The sequence below is a fragment of the Kogia breviceps genome, chromosome 4 (genome assembly GCF_026419965.1).
Source record: "Kogia breviceps isolate mKogBre1 chromosome 4, mKogBre1 haplotype 1, whole genome shotgun sequence".
Classification (NCBI taxonomy): Eukaryota; Metazoa; Chordata; class Mammalia; order Artiodactyla; family Physeteridae; genus Kogia; species Kogia breviceps.
In genome coordinates this window covers 26,041,829-26,059,213 of record NC_081313.1, presented here as the reverse complement: position 1 = coordinate 26,059,213, position 17,385 = coordinate 26,041,829, and the positions used below count along the sequence as shown (strand labels likewise).

The window sequence follows — 17,385 nt, the reverse complement described above, 5'->3', positions numbered from 1 at the left end:
GCTGCGGGATTTCTCGGGGGTCAGGATTTTTAAAAGCTTCCCAGGTGCCTCTAACATCAAGCCTACTGCATCAAGCCCCAAGTGGGCTGCTCTCAGTGCATGTCAAGGCCTAACTGCATAGGATCTGGTAGAGCCCCGGGCAGGGGATCTTGAGGAATAGGAATACAGAGAAATAAGTTTAAGCCCTGAATGTGCTTGCACTCTGATAACTTTGTAGAGGTTGGTTCAAGGCCAGATGCCCTGAGGGTGCCACAGGAACACTTAATGATTATAAATTTCGGGATAGTCTTCCATATCTGAGTTCCTGAGTCTTAAAAACTCTGAAAGCTGTTAGGACCAAGTGCCCAGTGGTTTCCTTTGACAGGTTACGTTTCCAGGATCCCCCTGAAAATACACCAAACAGGGAATTCCCTGGCGGTCCTGTGGTTATAAGACTCAGCGCTTTCACTGCCAGGGCCTGGGTTCAGTCCCTGGTCGGGGAACTAAGATCCCACAAGCCACGTGGCCGAAAAGAAAGAAAAAAAAAAAATACACCAAACAGTTGAGACAGCGCAAGGGCAAAGGCGAGCATGACAAGGTCTGATAAATAAGGTATTTCCCTGTACTGGGAAGGGCTTTAGCTTTCTAGAAGAATGAGGGCGAGACAACGGAGCAGGGGGAAGCCTAAGAACACCCCCAACACTTGTGGAGGCATCTGGACAAGAAGAGTTTCCCGTTTGTTCAGTGCAATCAGCGCCATTCTCAGCAAAGTCATTACACATAGCTCAGGCCCCTGCTGGTTGTTGAACTGGTACCTTACCTGTTCCAGGCTCCAGGGGGCTGGTCTTTCTGGACAGCGAGCCCTTCCCATTGGCCATGGGAGGCTCCTGCCTGATGGAGGGCCTGGGCCGATCACTCCCTTTCCTGATGACCACGAGGACGTCTTTGTACAGCTGTGCCTGGTGCAGAACCTTCAGGACATCCCCGTGGGCTAAGCCAGCCAATGAGGCGCCGTTGACTGACAGAAGGAAATCCCCTCGGCTCACGGCCCCTTCCTGAGAAGCTGCCCCCTGAGAAAACACCCTGTGGATCTGGGACAGGAGAGGACAAAAGCCAAGTTCATTTATGACCTCCAGTAAAAGCAAAAGGGCCAATTTGTAGTAAAGGAACTATCTAATGGCAAGTTTTCCAAATCATACACACACTTCATTTATCAAAAACATTCCGTGTGGGCTTCCCTGGTGGCGCAGTGGTTGAGAGTCCGCCTGCCGATGCAGGAGACACGGGTTCGTGCCCTGGTCCGGGAAGATCCCACATGCCGCGGAGCAACTAAGCCCGTGAGCCATGGCCGCTGAGCCTGTGCGTCCGGAGCCTGTGCTCCGCAACGGGAGAGGCCACAACAGTGAGAGGCCCGCATACCGCAAAAAAAAAAAAAAAACATTCCGTGTGAAGAATGGGATTAAAAATGTCAGTACCAGCACCTCAACACATTTTTACTTTATTCTTGCTAGCACCTCAACTGTGTCTGGCACTCCACAGGGCCATAAGAATAGAAAGATGAACAGGACCTGGTTTCGTCCAAGAAAGGTGGCCTCCCTAGTGATTTCAAAGGCCTTTGAGTGATAAAAAATTTTAAGTTTTTGATCTTGAGAAAGAAGTGATTTATAAGCAAATGCAAGTTTTGGTCCATTCGTTCTAATGTCCTTCCAATGCGTAAACCAATAAAATGTTTAGGTGAATATGAGGATGTAGACAACTGTGTTTATATGTATCATCTTAGAGGTCACTCGCTATGTGTTAAAAGTGCGTCTCTTAATGCAAATCAAAACTACAATGAGGTATCACCTCACACCAGCCACAATGGCCATCATCAAAAAATCTACGAACAATAAATGCTGGAGAGGGTGTGGAGAAAAGGGAACCCTCTTGCACTGTTGGTGGGAATGTGAATTGATACAGCCACTATGGAGACCAGTATGGAGGTTCCTCAAAAAACTACAAATAGAGCTACCATACGACCCAGCAATCCCACTACTGGGCATATACCCTGAGAAAACCATAATTCAAAAAGAGTCACGTACCACAATGTTCACTGCAGCCCTATTTACAATAGCCAGGACATGGAAGCAACCTAAGTGTCCATCAGCAGAAGAATGGATAAAGAAGATGTGGCACATATATACAATGGAATATTACCCAGCCATAAAAAGAAACGAAATGGAGTCATTTGTAGTGAGGTGGATGGACCTAGAGTGTGTCATACAGAGTGAATTAAGTCAGAAAGAGAAAAACAAATACCGTAAATACCGTATGCTAACACATATATATGGAATCTAAAAAAAAAAAAAAAAAGTTCTGAAGAACCTAGGGGCAGGACAGGAATAAAGACGCAGACGTAGAGAATGGACTTGAGGACACGGGGAGGGGGAAGGGTAAGCTGGGACGAAGTGAGAGAGTGGCACGGACATATATACACTACCAAATGTAAAATAGATAGCTAGTGGGAAGCAGCCGCATAGTACAGGGAGATCAGCTCGGTGCTTTGTGACCACCTAGAGAGGTGGGATAGGGAGGGTGGGAGGGGGGAGATATGGGAACATATGTATATGTATAGCTGATTCACTTTGTTATAAAGCAGAAACCAACACCATTGTAAAGCAATTATACTCCAATAAGGATGTTAAAAAAAAAAAAAAAACACTGTGTCTCTTTGTCAACGATAACGTTATGTACTACTTTTCTCCCCCATTTTCTATTTTTGTTTTGGTGGCAGGGAACAGACACCAGCATTCTTTGAACCCACTGACATGAATTCTGCCCTGATCAAACTCTGAGGCTGCTTCAGGAGTGACTCTTCTGACAGCATCTCGACATTGTCACTTACCACAATTGATTTTGGCTCCACATCTGTCCCTCCTGCCACACTGAATCCCAGACCTGAGCCTTCTTTTTTATTCAAGACTATGAAGTAAATATCTTCTTTATTCTAGTGAAAAGAAACAGAAACAAGTATATTCCTTGTGCCAGAGTAAGGAAGTTCTGATGTCAATCCTCCCGCAGTATTGCAGAGCTTAACCCCAGTGGTTCTTTAGGCACTTCCACGCAATACTGGAAGCGGAGGGGCCGTCTTGAATATCCTGCATTCCTCCTGGGTGGTGCTTATGTGGAGTTTTGAGGGTCCATCCTGTAGCTCTAGAACCACCAAGAAGGTCATATGAACCAGGATAGTGGCAGGGACACGGGACACTTTAGAAGTCATTCTTGGCACCAGACCGGGGGTTCCCAAATCTGATCATAGCACATAATTCAATCATGAAGGGACTTTTTTTTTTTTTTTTTTTTACGATTTTCTAAGTCTACAATTGAGCAAAGCCCATGTTGTCAGCAGGAGAGGGAAGTATAGGTGCCAAGAGACAGGACAAGAGCACATTGAGGCCGTAGGTTTTACGTCCCCTCTTCCACCCTGTTCAGCTTATTGGATTTCTGGTGCAATTAATGAACTGGTAGTCATAAAACACAAAGTATGCTGAAAAATAGACAGCACATTAAAACAACTTGTCAACTCATATTGAGACTAGAACATTCTTAGTAGGGTCCTAAGGTTAAGTAACAAAAGACTGTCCTGTGTTCCAAGCATCAATCAAAAGATTGATGCTTGGAATAAAAGCATTTAAATGCTTAAAAAGATTTTAAAATTAAAAAAAAAATTAGCTGGGCCAACCATTCTGAATTTGGACTTCACACACACGCTAGATAAGATTCAGCCTCATTTTAAAGACCTGCTTTGCTAGGTTTCCCATGAAGTGATTTCTGATCCATCAGTTCAAGGTGTTCTCAAACACGGTGACAGAAAAAGAATCTAATAATAACCCTCCAGGATTGCTTTGACAGAGAGAGAAAGCGAAAATGTTGGAAGAGAAGAACACCTCTGTATCGTGCTGGGGAAGGAAACCAATATTTAAAATAAACAGTGTTTAGTCCTATTAGTTAAGTCCTAAAGAGTAATCCCAAACATTTTACACCTCTCTAAAGAAGTTCATTCAGACCAAAGCTCCATGTGCTAACACCTAGAATCTCCTGCAGAGGTTTGGGGGGCTGGGACTTTGACTTCATGGGCAAGTCCAAGTATATATATGCTCAGACAGTGTTCACTGGAGAGAAGACTGGTGACTACGCTTTCTCACAACAACAGGGAACATGTGGTCTGGGAAACGATCTCTCTGTAGCTTCTGGGAAGTTTGATACTGAAACTATTAAATACTTCTCAGATACTTAAATGCCTTCTTGGAGCAAAGACAGTATTTGAAAACGAGACTCTCCTGCATTCTAGGACATATCACCAAAATTCTAATTTATTCAAATTCTTTTTCCAGTTGTGTTTGAGGATACAAGTCTGCTAGAGGCTGACTGCCAGGCCAAGTGTGGCCTCTTTGAGAAATTTAATTAGCACAGCCTCAGGGAAGCTAGAAGCACCTCAAGAGCTCTCCGAGGTTTGGGCGTGTTGAAGTCACAAGACCAGGGCTGTTTCCTGACTCTCTAATCTCTCACAGCACCCCCAAAGGTCACAGGAAGTCACTGTGCGCAGGGCCATTTTCAACACCTACAGACCATACTCTTTGGGAAAAAAAAGCAAGGCAGGAAACTTCTGAAGATGGCAGAGAGAGGAGATCTCCACTCACAGCTCCTCTCTGAAATTAACTGAAGACAATAAGAAAAAGAGATAAAAGCAAGCTGCATTCTTATCAAAGTAGGTATAATCTTCAACACCTGCTGGTGGTGAGTATGGAACCAGGCTGAGGGGGTGAGGGAGGCCCAGAAGATGACCCCAGGGTGGCGCTCAGCGCCCTGTTCACACAGAAAGTCTCTACTTTCTCTGTGGTCCCTGACAGTGTGCGTCTCACTTGTGAGGCTGATTGAGACTTTTTGGTTTTTCACCTCATGTCTAACACTGTAAAATGTCTGGAGCAAAGAGCCTGGCAAAGTGTGAACCCACGGAGCCACCCTGACTCAAAACCCCAGAGTAAGGTTTTCATGCTTTGTAACAGAAGGAGGAAGGGAGAGGATGAAATAGTCCCTCGTCCTGAAAGTAAAAAACTCAGTATATCTCATCTCAAGGTGTTTCCTAACTTCACAGACCCAAACCAGGGGCCGAGAATCCAAAGGCAGTGGAAGCTGAAAGGAACTGCTGGTCTCTATCCCATCTCCTCTCCATTCTGGCTCATTCCTTATTAGATGCCAATGTCACAGCCCTTCTGGATAATATTAGGATTTCTGGAACAGTGTTCTCGGGTGATATCCGTGACCCAGGTCCATTACCACTCAAGAAAAACTGTTCATGTTTGCTTTTCTTCTCTGGACAGAAAATATTCATATGTTAGGGTTCAAATCTCAGTGAACAGTTCTGAGAAATTAACGTGCTTCAGGGTTAGACATGGACCATGGTTTCTTTTGTTATTGCTTATTGTCACATCCAATTTGCTGAGAAACTTTACTTGTAATGACTAATCAGCTTCTTTGAAGCTCTTACACTTAGGGCTGGGGTAGGGCTACCCAGCCGTTCAGCCTCATTTCCCCAGCAGGTGGCTCCCTTGACAGGTAGTTTATGTCCAGTTAGGGGGACATAAGGTACAAAGGTACTTGTGCCCCTTCCCCGACAGTTCCAGGATGCCTCGTCCTATTCGGAGGACTTGCTGCAGACAAACTCCAGGTGCGGGGGGTGGGTAGGGAAGATGGTAACCCGTGGCTGCTGGGGAATTAAAACACCAATCTGGCACCTAACAATTCAAGACAAGCAAGCTACAAGCAAGCAAGACAGAAGTCAGGCTGAGCTGTAGGACTCGCTACACAGGCCCTCTGGGCCCGTGGCACACGCCTGAGCACTGAGGTGGCAGCGGTCCCATCTTCCTGTGTTTTCTGTATTTCACTCACCTCTGATTGTGCTTTCGCTTCCTGAATGAGAGCTAGGACAGTAGATTTTGACCCCGTTGATGACAAAACAGACTGCAGTCTTTGCTGATCTCCCGCTGAGCCCAGGAGTTGATGCAAACTAAATAATATAAATATAATATTTGAAGAACATTAAAGAAAAAAGCAATTTCTCCATTTTGCTAGGATGCATTTAGAATGATCTCCTTTCTACTACAGTGCAGGTATTTTCTGATTTTCACGCTCTCTTTTGGTCGTAACTCCCACTCCAAACTGCTTGAAGAATTCTGAATGTTGAACAGGAATCTCATTCACTGCTGAGAGCAGTGGGAACTCCTATGGATTTTGGGATCCCTCCAAGATGTCAGGAGACCAATGCCAGAGTTTAACAGGTAATTTCAGACATATTAAATATTCTGTAGGCTCCAGTGAAATTTTAAAAAACATATTAGAAATTTCCCGTTTGACTCCAGTCACCGTCAAAGGCCCCGATTCTCCCCTGAGCGTAGGCTTTCCCTGTCCAACCATCTCTCTCTCTCGGCACTTTGTATAAGCGCCCTAGCCTGTAGAGGCCTCACTTTAGAGCAATATTTTGGCACACACTTTTCCCTGCAGGCACTGTATTTTCCCAATAAAGATATTAAAACCAAAATTGGAGGCTGGAATAGAAAAGGGACGTTAGTGGAATTTATTCAGTGAAATCTGAATAAAGTCTGTTGTTTAGCTAATAGTGTTGTTCCAATGTTAACTTCTTACTTTTGACAAATGGACCGCGGTTACGTAAGAATGTTAACATCAGAACCAGCTGGGTAACGGGTACAGGGGAAGTCAGCATTATCTTTTCTATAAATCTAAAAAAAAAAAGTCCATCATAAAAAAAAGTTGAATTACATAAAAGGGCAGGGGTGGATACTTACTTAACTGACCAACTTTTTCCGGAAGGCAGATCCTGGGTGGTCTCACCCACATCGTGGGCTGAGCTGGGTGCCCCAGGCTCAGTGGCTTTAGGGCTGCTTCCCCCTGGACAGGCCCTGTCCGCCCCCTTCACGGGCCATGAAAGGGCAGTGGACCCGTGGAGGCCTCCAGCAGGGGAGCCCGGTGACCTCCGGGGGACGATTTCCAGCTCGGTTTTGAAGAGCACGGCAGTCGGCCCAGCCGAGAAGTCCTCGCTGCAGAGCTTGTCGAGGTCAGGCATGCTCAGGGCTCTCAGCTCCTGGAGCTTCGAGCGGGACAAAGGTGAGGCCTGGCTGTGACGCACCGAGGACTTGTTTCTCTTGGCGGGAGAGGCCGGGGCCACCGTTGGGGTGGGGATTCCCGAAGGACCAAGCGATCGCTTCTGCTCTGAGTCAGCACCCTTGTTACCAGCCTCCACCGGGCTCTGCCGGGAGGCTGTCAGAGTCATGCTGGACGGGGACTTGGTCATCGGGGGGACGTGGGTGCTGCCTTCACCTTGGCTTTCACTGCAGGAACTCAGGCTGCGTCTCAGCGACCTCGCCGCTGGGTCACTGGAGTGGCCGAGGTTCCCGGAAGCCACGCTGCCTGAAGACCGCCTCGCAACGGGAGGCTTGGAGCTCACCGACAGAAAGGGGGAGGCCCCGGACTTGGCCGTGGGCCGGTCAGAATTGGCCAGGTTCTCAAAAGACTTGATCCTCTGCTTCACAGAGAAAAACGAGGTAGATTCAGGGGGCCAGTTCTGCTCAGAGTAGTAATACCTCCTGGTGACTTTGATTTTGTCTGTGAGTAGGCAGCTCGTTTCCTGCACCGATAGGACATCCCCTTCGTCTGCTGTTGGAAGGTTCCTCGAAGTCTCCAGCAGGGGCTTCACGCTATACACGCCCTGTCCATTAACCAGGCTGAGAACACTGCCTCTGGACGCCTTGGCCTCGAGGAGGCCCCCACCGCTGGCGGGGATCTGGCTGTCCCGGGGGGCGCGCCCTGGGCTGTGTAGGGCATGACCGTCCCGGCCGAAATGGCTGGAGAACTGGGCCGGCATGGAGTAGGTCCTGGTCGCCGGCCTTGGCGTGAAGTGGGGATGGTCACCGAGCGCGGGGCCCCCTGTCGCGCCGTTCCTGGGCATCCCCAGGGAGTCCGCCCTCTGCTCTGACGTTCCCTGGCAGGGATCTGCCCTTTTAGCCGGCAGCTGCGGGGAGGAGGAGGAGGAGGAAGTCTGTTTCGCCCTGCTGACACGTTGCTGCGCTTCCTGCTCCACCTGGGGGGCCCGGGACGTGAGTGAGGATGGGTGATTCGGGGATGATTCCACTGACTGGTGACAGAGCCTGAATTCACTCTTCTCCTGACACTTGCTCTGGGCCAGGAACCCTCCCTGTCTGTCACTTTCAGCTGGCTTGTCACCATACGCATCCTTCGGCGTCCTTTCGGAAGAGATCTCAATGATTTTCAGCTGGTTGGTCCTTTCGAGGGGCTCACCAGCGATTATTTTGCTTCTTTTGTCACCAGTCCCTCCGGCCTGGGAGGCTTCGGCTGCTGAGTCCGTTTGGCTGGACGGGGGCTGCTCGCCCTGCCTGGTAGGGGGGACCTCCCGCTTGCCGGCCGCTGTGGACGCGCCACTCCTTGGTGCCATGGGACTCACCAGCCCAGGAGACGCAGGGGGAGCCTTGCTCTCTGGACCACACTTCGGAGATCTGGGGGCAGCCGGGCAGCCTCGGTCAGGTTCTGAGTGCACAGCCGGGTGGAGCCTACTGCACGCACCTTGCTCAGGAAGGGTCTTGGGGGAGGTCAAGGGCGAGATGAACATCCTGAGGCCGGTGTCGGATGCCGCGGGCGTCGGGGAGCCTGGGGTCCCCTGGGGCAGCTTGCCCTCCACGCACTGGGGAGGCCGGGGGGCGGCTGCGGCACTTCTGTCCGGTTCCTCATGCTCACCTGTGTGGAACCGGTGTGATGCCACCTTAGCAAGCATTTTGTGGGAGGCCTGGGGTGAGACAAGGGCTTTCCTGTGCTCTGTCCCCCCGGCCTTCCCCGGGTCAGTGGCTGGGGCCTCGGAGCTGACCTTGCTTTTGCTTTTGATGCTCAGTCTCTTCAGCTTGGGACCGGCTTTGGGTTTCTGACAGGTACTCAGAAGGGTTTCCATGGAACTTTTCTTAGGCAGGTCCTTATTCTCAAGGCTCAGCCGAGGCGGGGGGCTATCCCGTACAGCCACCCCCTTCTTGTGGCTGGAGCTCAGCGCCTGATCCTCGGGGTCAGGCCTTGTGGCCGGCATCGCGGGTTGTTGCGTTTCACTTTTGCTCTGCGGACGCGTCCCTTGGTTGCTTTTATTTATCTCTTTAAACCAGGCCATGATGGGCCGCCTGGAGATGGGTTTCGGCTTCGGCAGCAAGTCGTCCGGGTCTTGAACTTCGGAGACGTGCGGCTTTGCCAGAGCCAGGTCTCTGTTCTCGGGGACGCACGCCCTGAAGGCGCCCCGGTGTCCAGCGGCGTGAACGTTTGTTTCCTGTGCTTCAGGCGGGGTCGTGTCATCCAGCCAGTCATGCTCCAAACCGTTCACCACGTTAGGAGAGCTGGGGGTGCCCGGGCGGCCGAGGACAGGCCTGGGGACGGGCGGAGGCCGGGCGGCTTCCCCGGGGTTCTCTCTGCCCGGAGGCCCGGGGTTCTCGGCAGCCCGTGCATCCTCGGGCGTCTCCGGCTCCTGAGAGCTCGCGTCCGAGGGAAGAGGCAGCCGTGGAGGGTCCGGGGCTGCTGGGCCCAAGGCTCCCGGCGCGGGGGCGGCGGCGTCCCCCCCCGCCTGGCTTAGGGCTCCGTGCTTCGGTGGCAGGGCTTTGGCGAAGGCAGGGCAGGCGGCCCCCTGGGCAGGATCAAGAGCGGTGGCCGCGGGTGGATCGGGGGGGCCGTTCGTGGACCAGATTTCAACCTGCTCCTCCTCAGACTCCGTCGTGTCTCCCTTGTGAGAAGCCCCACGAGGACGAGGACAGAGACGAGGACGGGACCAGCTGTCCCTGGCGGGAGCTCGTGGGGCTTCGGTGAGCGACTCGGGGTCCGAAGATGAGTCCTCAGCATCCCCGTACATGGACGAGAGGGACGGCTCCGTGCTGTCGCCCAGGCCCGACAGCGACGTACTGTCTTCGTGGAGGCTGCTGAGGTTTCTAGAGTAGCTGCTCAGAAAGCTCTTGTTCACAGTAAAATGTCTGTCGGCATTGATGGACTCCAAAACCGAAGGCTGGTGGGCCCACTGGGGGCAAGGGGCCGGACCGGCAGCCGCGGGCCTCCTCGGGCCGGGGGCCTGGCTCCCCGCGTCCGGGTCCGGCTCGGCCCGCTGTGGCCCCGGAGCAGCGCGCCCCCGGCTCAGCGGGTCCCCCTTCCCGGGAGGCGGATGCCTTGCTCCAGGAACATCCAGCTCCTCCAGGAGCCTGTCGATGTCAGTCACGGGGCTCCCCCCGGGGCAGCCGGGCCCCGAGGCCCCGCCACAGCCCTCTGGGGCCTTGTCGCTCGGTGACGGCAGGGAGGGGCTGGCCCGCAGCGCCCTTGCAGACCCAGCGTCTGTTCCTTGGGGCAGAGCCGACCCCCGGCAGTTTCCAGGCACGAGGGTTCCCGTGGTTTGCAGAGCCTCGCTGCGGTGAGCCGGAACCCCCTGTCTCTTCTCCAGGGTCGTGAGGTCTCGTGACAGCACGGCCGTGGCCGGAGATGCCCCCTCGACCGCGGGTCCCGCTCCGCTGTGGGCAGCGGCCTTCCAGGTGGCGCGGGGCGAGCTGGCTTCTGGGGCCGCTCTGGTCTCGCTGAGGTCAGGATGAGCTGTAGCCATCGTCCCCGGGGATGCACTGTCGTCAGACTCAGGCACCCTGGGTGACTCTGTCTCTCCGGGGTCCTCGGGTCGCCTCGATGGCCCTGCGTGCGCTGAGCTCTTGCTGGGGTCAGGGTGCACCGCCCCCTTCTGCCCTGGGGAAGGGAGGGGGCCTGGGGAGCCGTGGGGTCCTGTGTGGAGAATGTAAACAGAAGGTGGGCGGCGGGGGACAAACGGGGTGGGGGGGGGAGGTGAGAAAATAGAAAACCTCTCAATTAAAAAGGTGGAAAACTGTAAACAGCCTCAATTTTGGGGTCTTTTTTAGAAAGACATCCCACAGCCTAACTGTAGGCTTGTTTTTGTCTCTAAAATTACAGAGTGCTCACATCTAACAAATACCACCAAGCTTTAGAGGCTCTAAAATAACTCAGACTGGATGGCAGAGGAACCTCTGCTTCTGCCCTTTTTTGGTTGTTTATAAGAATGGGGGACACCAGAAATCCTTCACTTGGGTTTCTGTGCGCCATCTGCCCTCTGATGGCAGCCCGCACGGGAGTCAGGCCGTTGTTCCGTTTGATTCTGCAGACCTCTCAGTCCCTGGCGGATCACGTCGGGGTTTAGCCCCCATGCCGTGGGTTGTGAACCACAGAGTACAGTGAAACAGTCCAAGCAGGGTACTTGAGGGCCTTCCTGCTTCATACAGGAGAGGAGGCTACTTGGGGAAAACACATGGAATGCTCCAGACAGATGGAAGCCTGTCCTGAGCTCCAGTGTGTCCTGACCAGGTTCGGGGGTGTGGGTGACCTAGGAGGTAAGATTATCCCGGGAAGCTGTGACAGGAGGGTCCGGACCTGAGTGGGGTTCCGGAGGGATAGTTTGATCAGAGACTGATGAGAAGGAAAGTGAGGAAGGACAGGGAGTCAAAGCAGAGAAGCAAGAAAAAACATGGAATGTCCAAGGCGCGGGGAAAGACGACACCTGCCTAGAGACAGTGGGAAGTAGAGTCATTCTATGAGGTGGGTTCTGGACAGCCACTCTGTCCTGGAGGCTCCTCCTCAAAAGGCCCACATATGCGTGAGCTAAGATGTCCACCTCTGGCACGTGGCATCTTACAACAGATGGGGAAACTGGCATGATAAAGAACATTAGATTTGCATTTTCTTACGAACCCTGGGTCTGAGCTTGGAGTGAAAACCTCAGTCACAATGAAAGCCCTTGCTCTGAGAAGTGTATCTCCCCTAAATGTTATATTCACTCCACATCTCCCATGCAAATCATCTTAACTGCATATGCCTGCCCCGTCCAAAGGGGCGGTCAATAATTAAGAACTAATTATTAGGACTTAGCGCTGTGCTAAGAGTTTCTCATGCACTGAATTTTACTCCCAGCACTGTGACCATCTGCACTGGAATGGTGGGGAACTGAGGCACGGAGCTGTTAAGCAATGTATCTGGGGTCACAGAGTCCATGGCCGGGGGTCACCCCAGGAGGCTGGCTCCATAGCCCACACAGTGACCTAAACCCTGACCTCTGCGGAGAGCACCTGACAGCAACAAGGCTGGCTCCTCAGGACACCCACGGAGGCCAGACACAACTTCCCCAGGTCCCGGAGGATGGCCGGGGGCACCCCAAGATTCACATCCACGGCCTCCGGTCCTTCTCTGCGCAACCTTTTTGAACTCCCTTCAGCATGATTTCCCTGCTCTGCTGGTGCCAACCTCGGGGAAGAGTAGCCATGAGACGAAAGGAGGGGACGTAAGGCTGGTTTGCAGGTGATTCACTCACTGAACAAACCCTAACACGTTGTTAGCAATCTGGCTTTTGTGCAAAGTGTGTAAGCTAAGAGGGTTTTATTGAAGGAGATTAAATTACACGGTGGCAGTCCATGACATCACCTTTCAAAGTCCTCCTTCACTTGGGAACCCCCCAAATACTCAATAAGGGGAAGCACATGGGCTCAGTTACGGCACATCATGGGGTAGGAGGCCCAGCAACCTTTATAACTGATGTCGTCGGTGTAGAAGGACAGGGAGGGCTTGGTGCAGCTTCCTAACTAGAGTAGGTTGCAGGTGTGCCGATAACGTGAGTCACTGGTGCCAAGGACAGCCTGCCAGGGCCAGCGCCAGTCACGCAGGCCTTGGAGCATCTTGCTGACCTCGGAGGGCTCCTCAGTTATTATTTTCTGTGGATACATGAGGTTAAAAAAAAATATGCATTTTTTAACTTGTCCTCTGTGGAGGTTCTTCCTGCCATCTTTCAGTACAATCGATTTCACGTAAGCAGAGTGTTGAGTTTCTGAAGGGCGGGATATGCTTCTGTTTCATCTCGTGCCTCATTCACTAAGGTACGCATCAGAAAATGGGTAGGGCTTCCCTGGTGGCGCAGTGGTTGAGAGTCCGCCTGCCGATGCAGGGGACACGGGTTCGTGCCCCGGTCCGGGAAGATCCCACATGCCGCGGAGCGGCTGGGCCCGTGAGCCATGGCCGCTGAGCCTGCGCGTCCGGAGCCTGTGCTCCGCAACGGGAGAGGCCACAACAGTGAGAGGCCCGCGTACCGCAAAAAAAAAAAAAAAAAAAAAAAAAAAAAGAAAATGGGTAAAGGCTGTGGACTGGCTGAAGAGAGACACACTCGACGTGGCATTAAAGCTGTGAATTCAGGCACGATGATCTAGTAAAGCTGTTCAATGCAGTCAGCTTTAACTATCATTAACCTGGGTAAGATTTCTCTGCCCCTCAAAATTCTCCACATATATCGATAACACTGTTATCAGGGTAGCTTCTGCCCTCCCATCCTGAAGCTTAACAAGCGATAAAATAATCTGACCTGTCCCGGGTTCTTGCCCCTGCTCGGGTGCAGCTTCAGGCGGCTTCTCTGTGGGGTGGCCAGCATCTGGGCGGCGCAGGGTACCGGCTGGCCCCCAGTCGGTGGGGACTTGTCCATCCCCAGTGCTCAGCTTGCCCGGAGAGTCCTGGCACAAGGACAACTGCAAGTCACTGTCAGTGGCTTTCAGGGTTTCTGGGTCCTAAGACATCATACACAGAGAACTGGTTTGGGAAAATTCAAAGAGCCCTGGGCTAGGAGCCACCAAATCCAGATCGTGGGTTTAAGGTCCAATAGACATTTTATGGTCTTGTTGCTCTTCCTAAACCTCACTTTTTTTCAACTTTAAGACGTGGGTGATTAGGAAAATGCAAATCAAAATCACAGTGAGATATTACCTCACACCCGTTAGGATGGCTACAGCCAAGAATACAGAAATAACAAGCGTTGGTGAGAATGTGAAGAAATTAGAACCTTTTGCACTGTCGGTAGGAATGTAACATGGTGTAGCCATTTCCATACTATGGAAAACAGTATGGAGATTCCTCAGAAAAAGAAAAACAGAACTACCACATGATCCAGTAATCTCACTCTTGGGTGTATACCCAAAAGAACTGAAAGCAGGGTCTCAAAGAGATATGTGTACACTCGTGTCCATAGCAGTGTTATTCACAATAGCTAAAGTGTGGAAGCAACCCCAAGTGTCCGTCGATAGATGAATGGATATGCAAAATGTGTTATACACATACAATGGAATATTATTCAGCCTTATAAAGGAAGGAAATTCTGACACATGCTATAACGTGGATAAGCTTTGAGGACATTATGCTAAGCGACGTAAACCAGTCATAAAGAAACCACAAATGTATGATTCCACTTATAAGAGGTACACAGAGTAGTCAAAATCATAGAGACAGAAAACAGAATGGTGATTTCCAGGGGCTGGTGGGAGGGGGAAATGAAGAGCTGTTGTTTAATGGGTACAGAGTCTCCATTTTGCAAGATAAAAAGGGTTCTGGAGACGGTTACACAACCTTATAAATACACTCATATCGCTGAGCTGTACACTTTAATGTCAAGATGGTAAATTTTATACTATGTGTATTTTACCACAATAAAAAAAAATTAGAAAAAAGAGGGGGATGATAGGACTTGCCCTAACTCATAGAGTTTTAAATAAAGGATAATTAAATGAGATAACAGCTACAACATGCAGCATACAAAAGGCTATACAGACCCACAGACATGGAAAACAAACTTATGGTTACGAAAGGGGAAGGTGGGGAGGGGAGGGATAGATTAGGAGTTTGGGATTAACATGTACACACTACTATATATAAAATTGATAACCAACAAAGACCTACTGTATAGCACAGGGAACTCTACTCAATATTTGTAATAACCTATAAGGGAAAAGAATCTGAAAAAAAATAGGTATATATGGATGTATAACTGAATCACTTTACTGTACACCTGAAACTGACACAACGTTGTAAATCAACTAAACGTCAATAAAAATTAATTAATTAATTTAAAAAATAAGAAAATGAAGGAAAAAACCCACAAAAGGCTATATAGAGGTAAGGCGTTATTGTTAAAATGTTGCATCAAGATATCCAAGACCAGGGACTTCCCTGGCGGTCCAGTGGTAAACAATCCACCTTCCAATGCAAGGGACGTGGGTTCAATCCCTAGTCTGGAAACTAAGATCCCACATGCCCCGGGGCAACTAAGCCTGTGCACCACAACTACTGAGCCCACGTGTGCCTCAACTAGAGAGCCTGCCTGCCGCAAACTATAGAGCCCACGTGCTCTGGAGCCCATGCGCCACAGCTTGAGAGAAGCCCACATGCCACAACGAAGAGCCCACATGCCACAACAAAAGATCCTGCGTGTCGCAACTAAGACCCGACATAGCCAAAAAAAAAAATGAAAAAACCACACAGGATGCCCAGTTACATTTGAATAATAATAATTAAAAAAAGATATCCAAGACCAAAATCAGGTCCTCATTTTGGGAGTTAGGGAGAGGACTAAGCTGAATAAATAAAATTAACATTTCAAAATTGTACTTTAGCCAAGTGTCAATTACTTCATCTTCCTTTCTTCTATCTAATACCTACTGTAAAAAAAAAAGTTTTTAAATAGACTTGCTAAAAAGTTAAATCAGATTTATTTGAAATTTACCCTCTGAGTGAAGCAGTCATAAAGTGGCCCAAAGGTGGCAGCAGAGGAAAGAGGTGAAACAGATGGAGTATCTTTTAGCAAATTTTGTAAAAAAAAAAAAAAAAAAATCATTTAGTAAAATATCAATTATCTGCTGAGGGAAATCTACACAGTGTTTAACTCAGTGAATTTTCTGTTTACTAGTAAGGCATAAATGAAATATAAAAACAGTAGAAGAGGCTGGAACTCGATAGAGGTAGTGACTGTACAGCACTGAATATAGCAGGTGCCACTGAACTGGACATTTTTAAAAAAAATAAATTTATTTTAATTTATTATTTTTGGCCGTGTTGGGTCTTTGCTGCTGCGTGCAGGCTTTCTCTAGTTGCAGCGAGCGGGGGCTACTCTTCGTTACTGTGCACGGGCTTCTCATTATGGTGGCTTCTCTTGTTGCCGAGCACAGGCTCTAGAGCACGCGGGCTTCAGTAGATGCGGCACGTGGGCTCAGTAGTTGTGGCTCGCGGGCTCGAGAGCGCAGGCTCAGTAGTCGTGGTGCACAGGCTTAGTTGCTCTGCGGCATGTGGGATATTCCAGAAGCGGGGATTGAACCCATGTCCCCTGCATTGGCAGGCGGATTCTTAACCACTGCGCCACCAGGGAAGCCCTGAACTGGACACTTTAAAATGTTTAATTTTATGTTATGTGAATTTCATCTCAATTTTAAAAAGTATTCAACAAAAACAGTGGAAGACAATCCATTTGCCAAAAGAGAAAGTTTTTTTTTTTTTAAGCTTCTAATATTTGAGGGTAAATACCTTATGGCAATGTAGTCTATTTTCTTTTGCGTATATAAATAAAATAAAATTTGGGAACTAAGAATTTTGTGAGAAAAATTGAACTTCTTTTGTACAAAAGTTTTAAATGCTGCTCAAAGTTCTTACTGGGATACTAATTCACAAGTACAAGAGCTCTTTTTTTTTTTTTTTTTTTTTTTTTCAGTTCGCAGGCCTCTCACTGTTGTGGCGGACGCGCAGGCTCAGTGCCCATGGCTCATGGGCCCAGCCGCTCCGCGGCATGTGGGATCTTCCCGGACCGGGGCACGAACCCGTGTCCGCTGCATCGGCAGGCGGACTCTCAACCACTGTGCCACCAGGGAAGCCCGAGAGCTCTTATTTTAATAGAAATAAATTATTATGAATAAAACCCCTGATGTGGCTTCATATAGTTATTCAAGACTTGTGATACTTTTAAAAAGAAGGGGTTTACCCATTAGCTGAACATTACATTTTAAACACATGTGCTGGGACTTCCCTGGTGCTGCAGTGGTTAAGACTCCGTGCTCCCAGTGCAGGGGGACCGGGTTCGACCGCTGGGGTCAGGGAGCTAGATCCCATAATGCATGCCACAACTAAGAGTTCACAAGCCACAACTAAAGAGCCCAACTGCCACAACTAAGGAGACTGCCTGCCGCAACTAAGACCCGGCACAACCAAATGAATGAATGAATGAATAAATATTTTTTAAAATGACTGAACCTATGACCAAAAAGCTTTGTTAAAAAAAAATAATAATAATTAAAAAATAAAACGTGCTAGTTAGAGGTAATAATTTTTTAGGAGGAGGAAAAGATGTGAGTTTCTACTTTTTCTACAAGGTAAAAAAAAAAAACCAAAAAAACCCCCCTTCTGCCTAGAATAGCTTTTATGACTATATTTTCTGGCTCTCTTGTATGTTTTTACAAACCACTTGAACACACATCTTTA

At 49.6% G+C, this 17,385-nt stretch overlaps 1 protein-coding gene across 3 annotated transcripts in view; it reads right to left on the bottom strand.

Annotated features, from left to right (window-relative positions):
• The window catches only part of PDZD2 (PDZ domain containing 2), a 388,118-nt gene that overhangs the window by 10,172 nt on the left and 360,561 nt on the right, over positions 1 to 17,385 (bottom strand). For all 3 annotated transcript variants that reach the window (XM_067030849.1, XM_067030851.1, XM_067030850.1), the window contains 5 exons: positions 13,460 to 13,604; positions 6,822 to 10,827; positions 5,908 to 6,025; positions 2,864 to 2,965; positions 800 to 1,070 (listed from right to left, as the gene is read on the bottom strand). In XM_067030849.1, the coding sequence (XP_066886950.1) occupies positions 800 to 1,070; positions 2,864 to 2,965; positions 5,908 to 6,025; positions 6,822 to 10,827; positions 13,460 to 13,604 (4,642 nt within the window). The remainder of the gene's footprint in view (positions 1 to 799; positions 1,071 to 2,863; positions 2,966 to 5,907; positions 6,026 to 6,821; positions 10,828 to 13,459; positions 13,605 to 17,385) is intronic.